This window comes from Egretta garzetta, unplaced genomic scaffold, assembly GCF_000687185.1.
Source record: "Egretta garzetta isolate BGI_Z169 unplaced genomic scaffold, ASM68718v1 scaffold12, whole genome shotgun sequence".
Lineage (NCBI taxonomy): Eukaryota > Metazoa > Chordata > Aves > Pelecaniformes > Ardeidae > Egretta > Egretta garzetta.
The window spans coordinates 1,034,353-1,054,848 of record NW_009258795.1 but is presented as its reverse complement, the minus strand read 5'-3'; the positions used below and the strand labels follow the sequence as shown (position 1 = coordinate 1,054,848).

The following is a 20,496-nucleotide window of genomic DNA, read 5'->3' as shown; positions in this document are numbered from 1 at the left end:
ATATTGTACATTACAGTGCATAAGATCAAAGTGGGAAAGCAACAGGCATCTGGGTTTTGTGCTGAAAGTACAATTCTTATATAGATGTATATAATGAAAAGAGAATCTAAACAAGAGGTAGGTCTATGTTTTATGTTACGTTTATTCTTCCTTTTAAGTTTATTTTTCATATATGTACTACGCCCTATCCGACACAAGTGATTATTCTGCTTATGCAAAGAACGGTTTATGAAAAAGGTATGGCTTACAGGGCTGGAACTTGTCAAAAGAAGGCACAGTAGAAAAAAGAAAATGGTGCCTACACTTAAACTGCAGATTCAACGCCAGGAAACATATGAAAGCAGTCTCATTTTCCAAAGAAACAGAATGGCCACTGACACCACCTGAATGCAAGCCTGCTTGGTGCTCAGTACCTTTGAAAAGGTAGGTTGTTTAAATATAAATATGGGTATAGAAGCCTAATTTTAGTCACTTTTTTAATATCTTGACCAAGGATAAAAGGCAGCACTGTTTCAGAATGTCTTGCTTTGATAGCCCTCAAAAAAGGTAGGAGGTCTGGCTAGGTAAGATGAGTGAAGCTCTCATTATGTTTAATCTTTCTGCTTTCTTAACATAATGAAGAACTACTAGGTATTCTATTGAAAGTGCTTTTTTCTCTGGAATACTTGATTTTCTATTGTTGTTCTGTTATTGTATTGAAAAAGTGAATGAAGTACCTATTTATTCTGTGCTTTCACAATAATTTAAAAGAGAACGCAGAGACAGCAGTAAGTTTGTATTTTATGTGAGAATCTAGAAGTCAAAGATGTTTTACAAGGCCCCTAGCTTCTGAAAAGAAAGAGGTGGTACAGAGGACACTCTGTATCTTTCAGGTCAACGTCCTGCTGGTCAGCAGGTCACAGAACAGCAATTAAGTTGCCTTCAATTCCATTTTTATGAAAAGACCCAGGGAAGATACGAAATGAAACTAAAGGACTTGGGAAGAAAACTGGGGCATTTATTAAAATAAAATAATGCATATCTGTAGAAAACAACAAAAAAACTATTAGTTTTGTTAGCTTTCTCCTTCCAACACTTCCTGAATACAATCACTGTAAAATAAGATAATAATCTCTTTCGTTACACCTTATTGTTTGAGGGGATGTGTTAAGCTGGTGTCCCTAATGACTACAGTAATACCTGCTGGTAAGGGCATGTGAACATCTGAATGTAGCCAACAAGCTACTCATGACTCGTTTCTTCTCTACAGATCAATATGAGAATCTTATGGATCAATTCATTTCCTTTAGTGGAGCAAAAACCAGCATGCTTCACAACAAAAGGCAGCTATAACAAGCAGCTGTGATACTTACATATAATTCCTCACAAAGGAATGAACAAAGGAATGCCTTTAAAAAAAATATGTCGGTCTTCATTATTTTGAAGTATAAAATTCATACTCACATCATTTCTTCTGTTCAATTCTCTATGGGAAAGGATGACCCAATCTGCTAGAATATTTATGTGTTTGGTAAAAAGCACTGAGGCCTCGCTTCCCAGCCAAAAGGTCTTCAGAAGAACTGTCTGTGGCATGGCTTGCAGATGCTGTGAATTGGTCCCTTCAACCAAACTGCAAAAAAAGAAAGTGAAAAAACCTAAATCTTTATGCCACTTTGATTACTATAGTTACCAGACAGAAACCTTGTCTTCTGTCAAAACACACACAGGTTTGGCAATTTTTAAGTACGGAAAGATCAGACACAATTTCTGATGAATAATAAGTAAAATAATGATGACTATTACAGTCAGACTGAAGGAATTCAAATATTGTGCTAATATTACATAAAGTAAAGGCTGCCTTTACTATATAAAGGCAGAGCAAAACCAAGACTTTTTTTATACTTCATAAACTAAGGAAAGATAATTGTCTCCCTAGGAAAAGACAGCAGTTAGTTGCATTAAAAAAAAAAAAAAAAAAAAAAAAATCAGTGTGTTCAAAATACTGCTTGTCTGCCTTAAAGAATGAATACTGAAGCATTGCAAAGCTAAAAATACAACTTTAATAGCAAAACTAAATGCTTACAGGAACTTGTAATACAGTGAAATAATAGGCTGGGAAAAGTTAGAGGCCTTAAAACACTGTTAGAAAAAACCCTTTACAGATTAGAATAAACACACTAAGAATTGAGAAATATAAAAAGAAATGCTAAACTGCCATCTCTGTAGAACATCACCTTATTAGGGACATAAAAAATCAGGATACAACCTGCTGTAGATACAGAAATGCATGTGAAATTGTGAAAAGCGGTAAGAAAGTATTATCCTATAAAATCTACCTTTTTGTCAGAAACTCTACTTCAGCTTTTACTAAATCCAAGAAAAACTTCAATAATGTTTTGTGAACTATCCTCTGTGCATCTCCTCCCCCTGAAACTGGGACTGCATGACAAACAGTTTCACAGTAAAGGCAAGACCTGAAAAATAAACACCGAAAAATCCATTTGTATGACAGGAATCATAGTCTGATCTACTGGCAAAAAAGTCGGCTTTGAATTTTGACAGTTTTGACAAGGAAATACCTTGCTCCCCAGCAACATTCATAATTTTAAAGCCTAACCTTCTGGATTTAAAGCTGTATTTTCTCCCCAAAATTAACATGTTTTTGACTGTGGCTTTGTGTTGTAGATGAAGATTTTGTATTATTGTATTATAGGGTAAACTAAATAATTTAACCTTATTTAGCTTTTCTGTCTCTACCTGAGGTACTATACAATTACTGAATTTAACATAACTGCTTTGAAATCCTTTAATTACAAGGCAGTCTTGTGCAATATTTTATAGCCATTGTAGCAGCCTACAAAACAAAGCAGTTCACACATATTATTTAACAGGACTACAGTTTGTGATCAAGTCTAATGATTTTCTAACATGATGGAGATAATTTTGAAGTAAAGTGCGAACACATTTTTTTGGCTAGAATTTTGAGTACTGGAAATACCACGTATACAACTGCTAGGTATTCTGCCAGTAAGTGCTAGAAGATAACATGCTTTAGCTAAAAAACCACTCTCCTCCATTCCATGTGACAAGTTCCTAATAAAAACTCTTAAATGTCCAGTTACAGTGATTCGAGTACAGTGATACAATGCCCTTCAAGACTACAGACATGCTTACAATCATACACATTCATATATCTGTAATCACAGTTGTATCAAAGTATTTAGATGTTAATTAAGATCTTATGAGAGTAATAAGATGTATAGTTTCTCTTCCAAATTAATGAAGGAATTAATTTCTATTGAATTCTATTGATATAAGTTACAAAAAATGAGTTCTCAAGCTAAAGCACAGACTAATCACCCAAACAGCAAATATGTACAGAGTCTTGTATTTGTAGATATAGGATATAAATCAGACTTTCCAAACAAGATGATAAAGTTTATGATTAAAATCAAAATACAACATGCAGCTTCATGTTTGGTAAGGTAAGACTGGAATTTGCTTTGTAACTGCAGAGAGATACATATGTGTGTGTGTACATAAACACAGGCACACCAGAACAGCAATAATACATAATTATTGTAATTTGTGGAAAGCTTAAAAAAATAAATCTTTTTTTAAAAAGGAGGACAAGGATATGCACACGTTTTCCTTTCCCTAAAAACCCCTCTGCCTGTGAGCTAATACTCACTGAAACATAAGGTGAAAGGTCCAAATGTCAGTTACAATTGCAGACCTGCACATACAGTTAAATTGTTCTGGTGAAAAGGTGACTTTGATACAATACAATTCCAACCCTCCTCCCCCATCCCTGAGTCTGGAGTAATATAACAACTATTGCATCCAACACCTCGTTAAACTCTCTCACCTTACAAGCATCTCTATCAAGGACCATGTGCCTTTCTTACAGACAGGACACTGAAGAAGATCCAAATAATACTTTAACATAGATGGTGACTTCCAAGGAGGATCACATTGGAGAACAAGGTACAAAATGTGACGAAGTTTAGCATAAAATATTGCATTGGTGTTTCCCTGTAATAAAACGAGAAAATAATATTGGCTCCATACTGGCCAAAGATCCATAATCACGAGGAGCTTATATATTTTCTTTATTCCTTACTAAACCAAGTGACCAAATTTAATCAGTGAACTAACATGCAATTTAATGGGTAACTACAAGCAGAAAATTCAGAGTTTACAAAAAATACGAAAGAAAGGAGAGCTTGCTCTAGTGTGATATTCCAGCTGAATGCATGACGACTTAGAACAAACCTTCTTCTCAACTGAGCTCTCTATCTGTGGCCTACGAGGTTAAAAAAAAAAAGTCAGACAACTGCTGTTTGTAACAGCAACAAAAAAAATTCTGGGCCAATTCTTCCACAATATTTAACAATAAATTTTAAAATATAAAATAATATAAAATAATAATTTTTAAAAAATCCTTAAATATTAAATTCTTCCCTTTTTACCACAAACACATTGATGAACACGGTGAAGGGTGAATACATCACTAAAACCTACTAAAAATAATGTCAGAAGCAAAGATCACAATACTTCCATTTCTTGCTTTAACATTTACAATACTTTAGGTCTTCATCTCTCACCAATAGGATATATTCTAGAAGAGAATGAAGAAGTTGCACAGGAGGTGTCGCATACTTTTGCCCAGCAGCAAGTTCTGTGATTACATCATGAAATAAATACTCTTCTGCTAATCCTTCAAGTATATGCCATGTGCCTCTGGACAGGTCCATACTTTTAACCTAGGAATGAGAGAATAAGAACAGCTTAAAAAAAAAAAAAAAAAACCTTGCAAGAACCAACAGGAAATCTCCAAGTGAAGTGTTAGTAATATAATAAAACAGGGAGATTATTATAAACCAAACCAGAAATACTACTTATTGCCTGATTCAATAAGCTGCTGTCATCTAGAAAGGCCTTCACTCTTACTGAACTGGGCTTTCATTGAAAACATATTAGGTTTCAGAATGTGCTTCTCTTCTCAGAAGATTTGAATACAGCTTCCCTTTTAAAAACAAATTACAATTCACACACTCAATAACTTGCCTATAATTTATTCTGGAAAGGTATGCAAAGGTGTGTTATGATTTCCAACAGTGCAGAGCACACCCCACAGTAGCTCAAAAAGACCTAGAGAAAAATGTAAAGTCATTAAACATATCATTTACGAGTACACATTATAAAACTGTAAACCATGTTTTACCTCGCCGGTTCTCCTATTCCCATGCAACATGTCAGAGAAGCAGCTAATGCTACAGATAGCACAGGTATTGATCCCAGCGGATTTCAAAGCTCTGAAGATCTTCTTAATGGCACAGGGCTTCCTTCTTATTCTCTGCCACTCATGGCAGTGAAACACTTAACATCACAAGCTTTCAGAGGACCCAGAAGGATCTAATGGCTTTCATGAAATGCTGCATCTGCCCCTCAATTTCCCTGCTATTGTCTGTACTCTCAGCTTTCCAAACCTTTATTTCCACAAAGTAATGTTATGAAAGAGGAGCTACTGAAGATCTCAGCAACATTGCTATTTACACCTTTCCTCTAGTCCAGGTTCAAGAGAAAGCTAAGATGCACAAACCAGCTGCAATCACATCCCTCTGCCTGATAACTTCTGTTTGAAATACAGCTATTTTGTCTGACCACACAGTCTGAGGCTCTGGTAAATTCAAAGGAACTGGCACAGGGAGTCACAACTGAGAGAAGCAGAGGCAGGAACATCACCAGTTGGACTGCTAGGAATTAAACAGCTATATAAATTTATTGTTGCTTTTGTCTCCAACAACTTGTTGACTTTATGATCTCTGCCAAAAAAAAAAAAAAAGACAGACTCCTGATGTATATTAGATAAAGCTACTCAAGACATCCTACCAATTGTTTTAAAATTAGTTTAAAATTTAAATTAACACAGACTTTGAGTCCAATTGTGGTTTTCACATTGACGAAGTACACTGCTATTAGCAAGATAATTTCCAAAAATGTTTCAATAATAAACCGCAATCATTAGGAGCGGAGATCAAACCTGAAAAAACTTCTGAAAGAAATTATAATCATAGTCAAATCACAGCTAAATTCTCAGTGAATGAGCTCCATCTTAGCATTAGATATTTAGTTTCTCTACAAATGGTTCGTTTCTCAGATTCCTAATGTATGCTGTTGTTACATTAACAATAAATAAAGCCGCTCATCTAGACAATTTTCTCTTAATCAAGTCTTTGTGCATCTGGTGTTTGCAACTCACATTTATTTCAATTTTCTCATTCATACATGCAATATTAAAATCTTCACATTATTTCCTTTGGAAATAATGGTTGCACTCATACTTTTGTAATGTTAATTATATGCAAACAGCACATCTAAAGAGCAATCAGAAACTTTTAAATGGTAGTCAAAGAACAACTTCTCTGCTGCCTGGAGCTACGATGTGTGAAGATGACCCAGTATATTGTGCATGCACAAGCATGTTACTACTGGCCCTCATCTGGTGATCGTACTACATATCTGTCTTTTTACATTCTGATAGCAACGTCTATCTCTTGAAAATTCTGGTACTAGAATAAACAGCGACATCAATGCATTATTTGGAAAGTACACTGCAACAAAGCTGTTTTGGGAGAGTGTGAGGCCTTTTGCATTACTTTCAAGATAAGGAGGAAGTGGAGAGCTTGTTTCCAGCGTTATTTGTAAGGGGTAAAAAAAAGATGATAGAAAACTGAGGTGATGATGAACTTTTTCAGTATCAGGAGACACCTTCTGTAGTGCCTTACTACTCGATAAGCTGTGCAAAGCTGCACTGGCTCGCATTCTGGCTGATGAGGAACTAGCCGTTTCTCGTGAGGCACTGCTGGTACAGCCATTAAAACTCTGAGCAGAAACAAATGAAAAACAAAGGTCCACAGACAATAAGTTATGTTTTATATAGCATAATGTGGAAAAGAAGCTGACAAAAGAGAAATCAGTATTTTAGGTAAGATGATGGATAACAGAACACTTAGCTGAGTTAAGCCTTCCTAGAAGACACAAGCTGAATCGACTGGATAGAGTATGTAGTTCTAACCTGTTATTTTAGTTCATAGGTTTTATTTTACTTCACTAGTATTATCAGAAATCTTTATTGGAGCTTTTCTTAAAAGCCATAACTATACTGCCTAAAAAAGACCCATATCTGATGCGAAGGCTAGCAATGGATATTCCCCAAAGCAATAAAGATGGTGGCGGGCGATCATTAAGAGAAGTATTAGAATTAGGCTTAAAGTTTCCAAACAAAAACTTATACTAAGAGTACAGAATAACAATTTCAGCTTACATGTGTTAAGAAAGCTGAAGATTTTTTCCCATAAACTCAATAAACTAAGCAATAACATTAAATTCCAACACAAATCTGTTCAGTAACAGAAATGCACACAGCATTTTGCCCATTAATGGTAGTGTTGGACAATGACAAAGGTATTTTAGTGCTCATGTTTTAAAAATATTTTTCTCCTCCCTTCCTTACTGTGTCAGTAGAAAGAAATCAAATAGAAAGAGGTTTCTGTGAAGCCTGAGAGCTCATTTTGTCAGACTGGGACCTCACTTATGTATCAAGTAACTATTTATGTAGTATGGCTCACAAAAATACCAAATCTTCAACTACCAAGAAATACAGGAAGCTAATAGATATTCTTTAAGTGTTTCCCATTTTAGCTTTTAAATAACACAAGTTACCATATTACATACAGTAGCTCATAGCTACTATGTATAATGCTCTTTAAGTACTAAGAGATAACATTTCAACATTATTTAAAGATTTATTCTTAGCATTAGAGACAGAAAAGAGAAAATTTTGAAAGTATTTTTTTACTTAAGATATAACAAAGACTTAACAAAACCTGTTGCTGACCTGTACCTGATTTATGGCATATATTTGGCCTAATAGGCAGAAAAATGACAGATTAACTTAATAGTACAAAAAAAAAAAAAAGAAATTAAGGCAAAGTAATTATGAAAACAGGACTGGAAAATATAGCATATTCTACCTGCGATCTGTGCTTCAGTACACTCTGAAACCTGCATGATGATGGTTAAGGCTTGTGCCTTAACAACTACTCTTAATTTCTACGGAGAGACAACCTTTAGCTAAAGTCTGTCCCTGCTAGCAAAACCACGCAAGCACTGCAAGGAGTTGTGTATACCTTCTCTTCATTGCTACTGCATAAATACAGTGCTTGAATAATTTAAGATGCTCTAAATCACATCAGGGCATTGTTGTTTTTTTTCTTTTAACGTTAGGAGGTAAAGTTCTCTTAACCAGCAGGATTAAAGAGCTCTGTTATAAAAAAGGGGGCAGCACAGAAAGTACTCTAAGAACAAACAAAATTCAACAGTATTCCAATGATGCTCTTCAACTCTTCAATAATTAGAGTTTTGGATAAGATAAATGTTAAAATGTTTCTTTGATAGTTCATTTCACAATGCAAGTACATTTGCCTAACTTCATAATAAAATTCCATATACGCAACATGGCATCTTTGTGAGAATCCTTACCTCTGGTTTGCATTTATCCAGCTCGTCTTTTTGAGCAAATCTGTACTTAACAGCCTGTAAAACAGGATAAAGTCAACCCGCAGACCAGATACCAATAAATGTATTCAATAAATACTGTATAACCCCCCCCAAAATAGCAACTTTTTAAAGAGACAGTTCAAGCAAAACATTCAATGTAGTAATCTCTTTATATTTCTCTTTTTTACATTTGGATGGCAAAATGATGACATAGAGGATTAGTGACCTAAAAGGAAAAGAATATGGGCAATTTTTCTCCCCATTTTTCCTGTTGTTCCCTGCTTCTTGTTTATGTGGTTGCTATGTAAGGACTGTTTTACTAGATTTGGTCCACTTATCCACATTAAAAAAAATACTGTTTTGGGTTTTTCTATGGCAAAATGGAAACTTTGGATTCCTCTTGCAAGTTACCAATAATGTGAAGATATGGCAGTAGGTGCAAAAATATATTACTATTATCACAACATTTAGTTATAGCCTAGCATTATAACCTTATACATGTTACCAAAAAAGTCTTTTAGGAGAGGTTGTCTTTAGGATTATGATTACTCCATCTACACATAATTGCATAACAGTATGAGGGAAAGACAATCTGGTAAGAAGTGCACTTGTTGTGTGTAGTACGCACGGAAAGTCAAAGACACTTATGTTTTAAAGGTCTGGAGGCTATAGCCTTGATAAACTGTCAGTGATAAAAGATGTAGCATTGAAGGTGTATAGATTTAAGCAGCATGAGTCTTCTATCTCTTAATCTCATGTTTAAAATTTGTGTACACTGAGGACTTAAAAATTCTAATTCTTTTTCTCCTGTGAACTTACATTAATATACAGAGGACCTGATTTTGCACTTACAAAATCATACAGTGCTTCATGTAAGCAAGCTCCTACAAAAATACTTACACACCACGATCTGCATCACAGTAACTTACAGAGATAATATAACCTAATTCAAAGTAATAAATTGTTTTTTCTAGAGATGAAATAGTGTTTTTAATTACTAATGTAGCACATTTATCAGATATTAGATATGTGACAACATTAACACTGAGGAGTGCATTTAGCTCAATTTTTCTTGTAATAAAAAGCATTGATATGAATCAACAAAATACTTGCTCTAGGATATGGTTAGTTTTAAAAATGTGTTAGTGTAATTCAGCTAGATAACAGGAAAGTCATAGAAAGACTGTAATCCAATGATATTTTGTTGATCAATATTAGCCACTACTTATTGTGTATATTACACCAAGATTTCAAGCAGTCCACCAGGTCTTCTGCACACCCATGCCTACCAATTACCATTATTAAATTATATTTTAGGTAATGGTAGATGTAGTAAATATGGGATTATTAAACACTGCAGGTTAAAAGGCATTATTACTACTTCAAAAGATGTTAAAGATTAGCTCAGTAGTATAATGAGAGATAAATTGAATAACATATATTTTACATTTTCTGCTAAGAAAGCATTAACTGATTGTTACTTACCACAGCAAAATACATATGGTTTATAACAGCGTTTTTCATTTCAGCAAGCTGCACGCTAGTCATGATTTGGTCAGGTTCTTGTGCAGCCAGGAAACGGTCCATTTGGATATCTTCAGTATTTAGTATTTCATTCTGTGCAGAGCGAAAAATACCACTTTTTTTTTTTAGTTTCGAAGCTAATGCTCTAAACCAGCTTTTATGGCTAAGTCTTTCTATATATTCTATCATAAACCCTTGTGTGCATACGCGTGCTTGTGTAATTGTTGAAGGGTCTAAGTTATGTGCCAGGTAAATGGCTGGTGGTTTGGAAACGAACCCCTGATGTTGTAGGAAGCTATAGCATAGGGATTACCAATGCAAGCTTCCCCATAACGACCTTCCTAACGGACTTTAACTCTGACCCAATCCCTGCAGCTGTCACAAGAACTGTCTTTCCACAACAGATTCTATGTTTGGACTTTTCAAAAACTAAACCCAAAGCTCAAACCTTTTCAATTAGTCAAATAGGTAGTAAGGATTTTTGAAGACATTTTTTCTTCAATTTGACTATGGCCATGCATTCATTTTATAAAGGCCACTACAATGAAATATTTTCGATTCTTTCCTATAAGCCTGAACTAAACTAATAATTCAAAATTTAAAAGTTTTTTTGTTTGGTTTTTTTGGGTAATCTATTCTCTATGTCCACCTATCATTTCGAGCTATCTCTTCAGCACAGGGAATGAGGAAGTATTTCTCAAACTGGTTTCCAACTCATTCTGAAAAAACTCTCAGCAAAGCCACAAGATAATTTTTGTTAGTAAGAAAAATCATAAAAAAAAAAAAATTAAAAGTTATTTTTGTTAGTAAGAAAAATCATAAAAAAAAAATTAAAAGTCATTTCAGGATATGAGAACACCACCCTTCAGTAAGAGTTTCAATGTATGCTTTTCAATAAAGATACACAGACTAAGAACAAAACACGATATTTGTTTTAGGCAAATAGGCATTTAACCGTTAGCTTGCCTTCTAATTCAAACACTTAAATCTGATGGGTGAATCAAGTATGGGAAACATGGGAAATAACAGTAGGCAAAAAGACACACTAGTGTGTGCAATGGTAAGACACAGGCCATGAACAGTTTATACTCTTAAGCTTTCAGTATTTATTTCAGTTTCAAACACTATGCATTTTTCATCCTGTTTTCAGATTTTCCCGTAAGTGTGTAATTCAAACCAAAAGCATTTGCCACGTGCATAACTGTATTTCTAAACAAATACTGAGTTTGTTGCACATTACAGAAGAGTTAAGTATTTTTGGTAACTCAAAAAGAGCTCTAAACAGCTTTTGATGAGCCAGGGATAACTGAACTCTGATGCATTAACTAGCCTTTACTTCTTGTGGCACTTTCTGCACATTATTTTCAACATGCTTATAAAAATACTTATATTCAAACAATTTATGGTACCATCTTGGCAGAATTTTATGAATTCTAGCATGCATCCAACCAAGCATCTAAAGTCTCTGTTTAAATTTGAGACTAGATCCCTAAAATCATGCATGTGTTTTAATATCTTGAACCAATAAATGACACCTTGTAGCATCAAATCATTAATGACAATCCCACAGAGTATTTTAAGACTAGAGTTATGAGGTTGAGATTGTAAGAAGAGATACTGAAATATAAAGATGAAGCAAAGACTTGGTTCAGAAAAAAATCACAGCAAGAATAGTCTGAATGTCAGTCCAGTTCCACTGAAGAAAGGAATACAATACTGTTTTAGTGAATTCAGCATCTGGACATATCATGTGGGTGTTTAGGGGAGGAAGGGGGGTATTTATTTGTGCTAGAAGTAGCAGTCAAATAGCAGGACTACAGATTTACAAAGTTGGAACATTCTAATGAATTATGTGCCAAGTACTTCTGGGAGGGAGAGGAAAGAGCATGTCCATAACATTCTTTGATAAAGCCTAATACATTTGGACAAGTGTTGTGATTCGATTGCCTATGTTTTATTCTTTTCCTTTTAAGAGAGTAGGAGTCTTGGCAGTTTTCTGAGTTCTTTAGATGCATTTAAATAGAAAGCTAATGCTCTCTTGGCCTCTGAGGTGAGTTACTGTAATGAAATCTAGGAAAAAAAGATACGTGCAAATTAATGGACTGGTTAAGATGGAAACCTGTTATCACACCTGGGAGGAATTCAGGGTGCATAGCAAGAAATACTTTATTCTCCTAGAGATCAATAAAAAGTGAGGTAGCCATAAAAACTTGACACTCATTCCTCTATTAAATGTAAATGTCTGTCTTAGCTGAAAGGTGTAATAGAGAACAGTTTCCGTGAACATGTTTCATTAAGAGAGTAAGCACTAGACTGAGATCCCATGTGGATGAGGGTTTTATTCGGGGTCTAAACATTAAGACCTTTCAGCCCTCTTCTCACCCTTTTGTAACAGCTTTACTGCTCATTAAAACAGGAAGAGCAAAGTATATGCTTTGAAGAATCCAAAGGATTTTCAAATTAAGCAGGTTATTCCTAGTAACAAACACAGTTTTAGCTCCTACTTGCTTGCAAAGCTAGTATTTTCAACTAGCAGATGCCTAAAATCATCCTGTTGTCTGAGGAACTACCAGACTAAAAGCATCTTCTGAGGCCTTTGAGTAGTTCCAGGTCAAAATGCTAAGTTCTGAATAGCGCATCTGAGTCAATGGTGGATAATGTATCTGGTAAGCAAGGAACTATCAATCATGAGGCATCCCTCTCTCAATGGAAATAGTAAAAAAAAAAAAAAAAAAAAAAAAAAAAAGGTAGTTCTAGTGAATTCTGCACATACTAGAATATCCACTAAACACTGACAAGTCCCCTCATAGTTCAGATGGAAAGTTGAAAGAGAAATATCCTGGTTTCAGCTGGGACAGTTTTCTCACTACTTAGCAACAATTAAACCATCAGCCTGTTATCAACATTCTTCTCATACTAAATCCAAAACACAGCGCTATGCCAGCTACTAGGAAGAAAATTAACTCTATCCCAGCCAAAAGCAGGATGAGAAACAAGATGCTTTTCTTGCCCTGACTTAACTTTTGCCTCACTGTAAATTTAAACTCCTGATCCAATTTTGGAGCTGAATGGTAAACCTAACATTCCAAAACATTTGATACTGCACTGGATGTCTCATGTGGCTTAGCCATTCCAGCAAAAAACTCTGTCTCTCTGGAATGATGACTTTTAGTGTAGCTTCTCTCTTCAAATAAGGTCATAGAATCGTTTAGGTTGGAAAAGACATTTAAGATCATCAAGGCCAACCATCCAGGTCCTCATGTGGATCTGATGATGTACTGTCTCATGTTCTAGTTTGATTAACAGAAGAAAGCTATTAGAGGGACTTTGGAGAATCCTCTTCTACCAACCAATAAATACAGAGCTTGCATTCTCAAGAATTTAACACTTTTAACTGGTAAAAGAGAAAGAAGTTTTGTCATGGACGGTGACAGGTTTTCTAACATAGGAAGAGACAAAGTTCAATCTAGTCTTTGCACATGTGAGCATCAAATGATTTGATTTGTAAGGACTCATTAGCATTTTCTGAAACACAGACAATTACATTGCTTCTGACTCCATGGATGAGAGTTTTGCAAATGGAGAAGCACTACAGTATATATACTGTCGCTATAGGAGGCATTCTTAACAAGTCTTCTTGGCATGCTAATCTATTCTCATAGGGCTGCTGCTTGCGTATAGAATCCTTTAGTTTAATTTTATTTAGTTTTGTCTACAAGTACAGAGTGATCTTTCTACAGTAACGGAGAGTTAAAGGCATGCTCAGATAGGATTTCATGCAAGTATTTTAGGAAATTATAATTCTTGCAGCATCAAGGTCAGTGCAGTGATTGAAGAGTGAATATAGGGGACCAGCTTATATTAAGACTTCCAGCACAGAAATAGTCTGACTGAATTTCCTCTGCCTTACAAAATTCACATTGCAACCACCAGTTCTTCTCAGCCATGAAGGACAGCTAAACTGATTTTGAGTTAGGAATCTGGATTTTAACAAAATAATCCGCAGACTACTTTACCATAGTCTATCCATAACATTATGAAAAGAAGGTAGAATTGAGGTCAGTTGACAGAAGAAGTTATTACGTTGATCTTGAAGCACGGAGATACCATTACAACACAGCTTAACGGTGTGTGCCAAACCCAGTAAAAAACACATATATTCGCATGCATAGGCAGACAGATAGATGGACACATACATACACACACACATTTGAAATCCTTACCAAATAAAGAAAATATAAATGAAAAATAGTATTTTTTTCTTGTTATTTTGTGAATAACTGTTTAGTTGATGGTCACCTACTCTGGAACTTCCTCCTAAAGTCTAATTAATCTTTCCAGTAATAGTAGCACAAAGCAGGAGCCAAGTAAAAACATGAGGAGGAAGAAGAAATAACTTATGCTTCCTTGGTGTTACACCTTCTGGTCTGAAACAAAACACTGCTTTTGGAAAGACAATTTTTCCTTTACAGAGTCACAGAATGGTTGAGGCTGGAAAGGGATCTCTGAAAAACATCTGGTTCAAACCACCAGCCCAAGGAGGGCCACCTAGAGCCAGCTGCCCAGGACCATGGCACAGACAGCTTTTGAATATCTTCACAGACGGCAACCTGTTCCAGTGATCCATCACCCTCACAGTAAGAAAAAAAAAAAAAAAAAAAAAAAAGGTGTTTTCTGACTTTTAGAACCTCCTGTGTTTCAGTTTGTGCCTATTGCCTCTTGTCCTCTCACTGGGCACCACTGAAAACAGCCTGGCTCTCTTGTCTTTGCACCCTCCCTTCGGGTATTCATATACATTCAGATATTCATATACATTCATAAGCCTTCTCTTCTGTTGGATAAACGGTCATAGAATCAGAAAGCTGTATTATGTTTAATCGAATGACAAAACATTCAGGCTGATCATATTCCCCTCCATTATTAACACTGCATTATTTACAATGATCGGTAAACCTGACATAAATTGCTAACAATGAAAAACTAATTTTAGATACGTTTTTTTAATTTACTTACCTCAAAAATGTAATCTCCTAGATATTGCAAAGGGTAGTATCGAGCTTCAGAGAGACTTTTTTTGTTTTGCATAGGAAAAGTTGTATTACTGATGAATATATGAGTTACACCGTGCTCTGCATTTTGAGATGAACATATGGTTGCTTTTCCAGCTTGAAGGACTCTAAACAAATATATTTGTAAAGATATATTTACTGCATTGTATTAATACTTCCTAAAGCTACATTATCATTCACAAACTACAAGCATGCAAGTGCAAGAGAGAAGGGTTCTGGATGTATGACACTGCCCAACCTTCATTAGGAGACTAAAAGGGTGCTTAATAGCCATCAGAAAGGAAAGAGCCTACTTAACAAGACATCCTTCTCTTCACAATTTAACACTATTAATTAAAATCAATGTACACCAACTACATGTCCAATAGAAAGCTTTACCTGTGCATTTTTTTCAAAGATCGGATTTGGTGACAGCAGCTATAGTTAATTGTGTTGTCCCCCATAATGTCTTTCAACTAAGTTTTAAAGTAAACTAGGTGTCTTACAAAAAAAATGGAACACTGCTTTTCTGAACTGTAACATGATATTTTAATAATGCAAATACATTTTTTTGTCTCCATTTCGGAGCCATTTACAGCATTTGGTGCTGTCCAATATCATACACTGAAAACAGATTTGTATGTCTTTGGGATACCCCAGGGGCAATTTCCAGACTTGTACTGCTACAACTGTTCCTATCTTTTAGAAAAGATACCAGACAAAAAAAAAAAAAAAAAAAAAAACCACCCAAACAAACTGGTGGAAGAAATAAGGTCTCTTGACATGCTGGATATATATTTTATTTTTCATAATCCAGGTACGTAAAAAGATAATTATGTGGGTCTCACACACTTACCCATCCAACAGCTAGGCATTAAAGGCAGGAAAAGCATAGGAGGGGGGAAAAAAGGTACATAGTTGTAAATATTAGAGAAAAAAAATCAATCTTTCCCCAAAGCTACAGTGGCCTTTATGACTGAAGATAGATCTTGCTGGAGACAAAAAAATCTACCTTTCAGTGTTTTCTGATTGACTAAAAGGATCCCCATGTTGGTGTACGGGAAACAGTGTGGAAAAAGAGATTCCTTCCACAAAACTGCCTGTTCACCTGTCTTGCCCTGTAATTCCTGTTCAAGATTATTTCTACTGTGAACAGAGAGTTGTGCAAGACAGCATTTCAGTAGTGTTATCATGAAGATCTGCATAAACAGTTTTTATGGAAAAAGAAATGTCATTTCTCACAAGCATAGCAGGATGAGTGCATCTTCCTGCAATACAGCACATAGCAAACTCTTCTGCTCAGCCAAGAAAATAGCATACTTAGAATATCTTCAGTTGGCAAAATCAGAAGACGGTAACTTCAGCTACACCTCACTTTGTCGTTAGGAACTGCAGACAGACAGGCATCCTGCAATGCAGTGTGCTGGCCTGTACCATCATCAACCAGACAAACTATGCTTGCGTTCTTGTCTGTGGCACCCCCAGACCCGAGAAGTACTCCCAACTTACTGGGATTTCAACAGAAAAGGAGAGTAGGGCAGTATCTGCTCCTGCAGTGAATGTAAAGCTCTAAAACAGTGTCAGGGGACATTTGCTTTTACTGTACCAGAAGCAAACAATGAATATGCTTTGTTTGTGATTCCATGTAGTATTTAAACCACAGAATCCAAAGGTGTAGGAAGAGTATGGGAAGGAAAAAAAAAAAAAAATGCAGTCCCAGAATTCTTGCACTTCAGCTTTTCTCTTTCTCTGCTTTTCCTTTATACTTTTGACCTTTTCTTTCTGAACTACCTGCATTTACATCACATCAGAAACATCTGTTGCAGTACAAATTAGGCCTTCAGAACTACACAAAGCTGTTGCATAGATGTGACACAAAAAGCGATCGGGTTACAGCGTGGTCCAGACCCATAGGACACAGCTCACAGCTGGCTCAGGTCACACCCCCCCCGAAATAATGTATCCTGTTCCAGCTACCATTTAAATGCAACATCCACACAAAATAAACAATTACTCATAAAAAACGTAACCCTATGTATCCTGCCTCGCGAAGAAAGTTTCTGCAAGCAGTTTACTTAAGATGCAAAAGTGAGAATGTGTGTTATTTTTGGCACAAAAGAAAGCAAGAAAAGCAGTGATATTAAAGATTTGAAGTAATTTTATTATTAAAAAGTGTGGAAGTATATTAATGAAAACAATTCAGAGTTTCAAGAGCTGGAGGTTGCAATGGACCAAATTAACCGGGATAGAAGAGCAAAAACACGTTCAGCCATACAATAAGTGCTCCATCATTCATTATTTAAGCTTTAAGACATATCCTCCTACCTTCTAATAGACGCCATTCGTTTATCACCTTCCTTAACAGGGAGGACAACTTTCCATCTGTGGAAGGCCCCTGGAGCACTAGAGCGTGTCAGTTCTTCGCGCCATCTTTTAGGTGCAGATTGCATTTGAGGTGAATAATGGGTGTCTTTTTCAATTTCATATCCCCATTCGTACGTTGTTTCATCAAGCCATCTGCCACTTTCGGCACTATTAATTATGTACTCCTTAGTTAGTATCCACTTTCCTAAAAAGCAAATGAACTGTCAACCACAAAAGATTTTTTGTGCAGACAAATGGCAATCAACTGAAGATCTAATATAAAATTAACTTCAACCTTTCTTGTGCAAATAAAAGCTGGAATTACAAGTACCATTTTAAAAACTTGTTCCTACTACAAGAGTTCTCCTCTTCACACTTTAAAATCAGGAATCTCACAATGCCACTGAAAATGATCATTTTGTTTTCTTTTAATGATGAAGTACCTTCTTCCTGTTCCTAGATAAAATACTTGTCTACCTCCTCAAAAATCTGCAAATGGAATTTTTCAGCTTCCCAGATTTTGCTCTTACGACTTCCACAGCACCTTGCTTAGCCCTTTACTTTTAATATCATTTGACGCTTTTAGAAATGTACTAAAATGCAGTAAACTGAAGAAATACTTTACCACCAATGATTAAAAAGAGGAATGAAGGGCTTAGCATGTAAGCTGTTTCTTTTATATCTTCTTAATATTACTTGCACTGCGAGTGTAGTGAATGCCAATACTAGGGGGATACGGTTTTAGATTTTTGTCTTTCCCCTTTCTTCTTTTCACATCCTTTTCTCTCATCCCTTGGCTCCACCTCCTCCGCCTCTCCTCTTTCATCTTCCGCATGTATGCTTTTGATACTGTATGTAATGATCTTCCCCTTTTTCTCTGTCTCTCTCTTCTTACAGGTTCAGGTCAAGAGCCGTGGTTAGTACCCTGCTCCTGTATTGAAACACTACCTACAGAAGATACTGTAAGACAAATTGACTTGAATTGTGTGAACCTAATTGGTTTCACAGAACAGCAGGGTTGACTGGCAAAATGTCTCAGTGCAGGAGCACAGATGGCACTTCTACATAACCTAGCATAGGTACCGGTAGACTTGTGACTGGAAAAGGTATGCTGTGCACAACCTGTATGTTAAAATCACTTCCATTTCAAAGTTTCCATCTCAAAACTTCTGTCAGCTGGGAACTCCATGAAGGCTGGCATCCTTGTTAGTATTTCTGTTCAGCCCTAGGGAGCTCTGAATGGGTTTACACATCACCTTTTACACTCACCTGGGAAAAAGCACAGCAGTAGGAACGCACACTCTCCCTCTGCCACCAAGGGCAAGAGCAATGGTTATGCAAAAATAGCACCTCTTCCAGGATTAAAAAGTACTGGATGGTACCGGGAAAGGTTTGCAAGTATGGAAACATGACAAGAGTTTTGCATTGCCACGTGGACACTACACAAATTGTTTCCACTCACTTCAAGACAACATCTCCAGATGTTTCAAATGCCCAAAAGCAAGAAAACATTAACTAAAATATTTGCAATAGTTAAAATTAAGTGCTGTGCCACAAATCTATCTTTATTTTAGTATTGCTTCCCTCATGGAAACTTTTGGTCTATTTCCTTCTTGATTAGAGTGCGATCAGAATTTTACATTAGTACAAGGAATCATCCATACATACACACACACCCCCCACCTGAATTCTAGCAGCAATAGGTGATTGAAAATACCTGCTAATATGGTATGTAACTACAAATACAGAATCAAGAAATTTACTTACATCTTTAAACCCAAATGCACATTCCGTTATTTCTGTTTTCTCTTAAATTTAAGATTATCCATCCTAAAAATAGCTTTAACACTTGGGTAAAATACGATATAGGGAAACAAAGATCGTGTTTAACCAGTTAACAGGTCCGTATTGTGAAATCTTACAACCCCACAAGATTTTCTAAACTCACCGTAAAATCCTTCCAGGTAATGTCTCTACAAAAAAATCTTGAATTACAGAATTCTCATTCTAAAAGCATTTTAGTTGCTTACGTATGGGATTTCAGCATCAGGCCTCAGGTAAAATAAAAGCAAGAGGCTTATTTCAGAATGGCAAAGGCCTGGAATTGCTGCGTAACCAGGAACTTACACACAGTGGCCTTTACCAGTGAATGTTGTGTGTGAATTTGGTGTCAAAACCCCACGCTGACTACAGGTGTCCACACTCTCTCTGCCCCCTTTTCAAGCGATCCCATTTTTAAGCGCCCATAGCATTTGGGTATGACTATGTGATCTAACTAGTACACAGCAAAGCTTTCTGTCTGGGAACAGATGTAAATCACATAAAGGAAGATGGCAGGAATATCATTTAGGAACAAATCCAAACCAAAAAAGCAGTACGTCAGAACCTGAACATAACACTATGTTAAAAATCAAGGTTAATGGAAGAAGAAGGAGGGTTCATAAGTCAGTTCATTCACGAAATGAGAACGGGTAACTAGAAAACGTTTAAGGGCCCCCTTCCAGGCCTGCGTTATGATCCTATAGAGATTGTACAGCAGATCTGTTACTCACCTGCAGCACAGGCAGCTAGGAACTTTTCACTCTTGCACAGCTTTTTTGCTATAAGATGCGTACAATTTCTGTATTTCTAATAAGACAAAACCAAAACAACACACTTGTATCACTGGAAACTGTTTAGCTGCCTTGGCTATTTATACACAACTCTGCCCAGGACCGCACGGTCCTTTATGCTAAGGCTCGCGTTCTTCCTTCCTGCTCTAACCACCAGGTACTTTAGTGAACAATACCTTATTGTCTAAAAAAACACAGTCCAGTTTGAACAGCCACTCGAGCAGCGCCTTTTTCTCTCGTTTTCTAAATCCAGTTAATTGGATTATCCGTTTCCGGCCGTCACTTGCCATCTGCCAAAAGAAAAAAACGAGGGAAGCTCGGGGCACAGTGCATTCCGGCGGGCCGGGCAAGGCCCCGCGAGCGGCCAACGCTCCCCGACGGCGCCCGCGCGGCCGGGCCGGGCC

General features: G+C 36.3%; 1 protein-coding gene across 1 annotated transcript in view; it reads right to left on the bottom strand.

The window, feature by feature from the left end:
- SLF1 (SMC5-SMC6 complex localization factor 1) overlaps positions 1–20,382 on the bottom strand; it is a 38,156-nt gene extending 17,774 nt beyond the window's left edge. Inside the window, exons 1-10 of the mRNA XM_035889315.1 lie at positions 20,269–20,382; positions 20,033–20,108; positions 17,442–17,685; positions 15,082–15,244; positions 10,030–10,161; positions 8,527–8,580; positions 4,587–4,745; positions 3,848–4,014; positions 2,316–2,453; positions 1,444–1,609 (exon numbers count right to left, since the gene is read on the bottom strand). Coding sequence (XP_035745208.1) covers positions 1,444–1,609; positions 2,316–2,453; positions 3,848–4,014; positions 4,587–4,745; positions 8,527–8,580; positions 10,030–10,161; positions 15,082–15,244; positions 17,442–17,685; positions 20,033–20,108; positions 20,269–20,382 — 1,413 coding nt within the window. The remainder of the gene's footprint in view (positions 1–1,443; positions 1,610–2,315; positions 2,454–3,847; positions 4,015–4,586; positions 4,746–8,526; positions 8,581–10,029; positions 10,162–15,081; positions 15,245–17,441; positions 17,686–20,032; positions 20,109–20,268) is intronic.
- Positions 20,383–20,496: the final 114 nt, after the last annotated feature.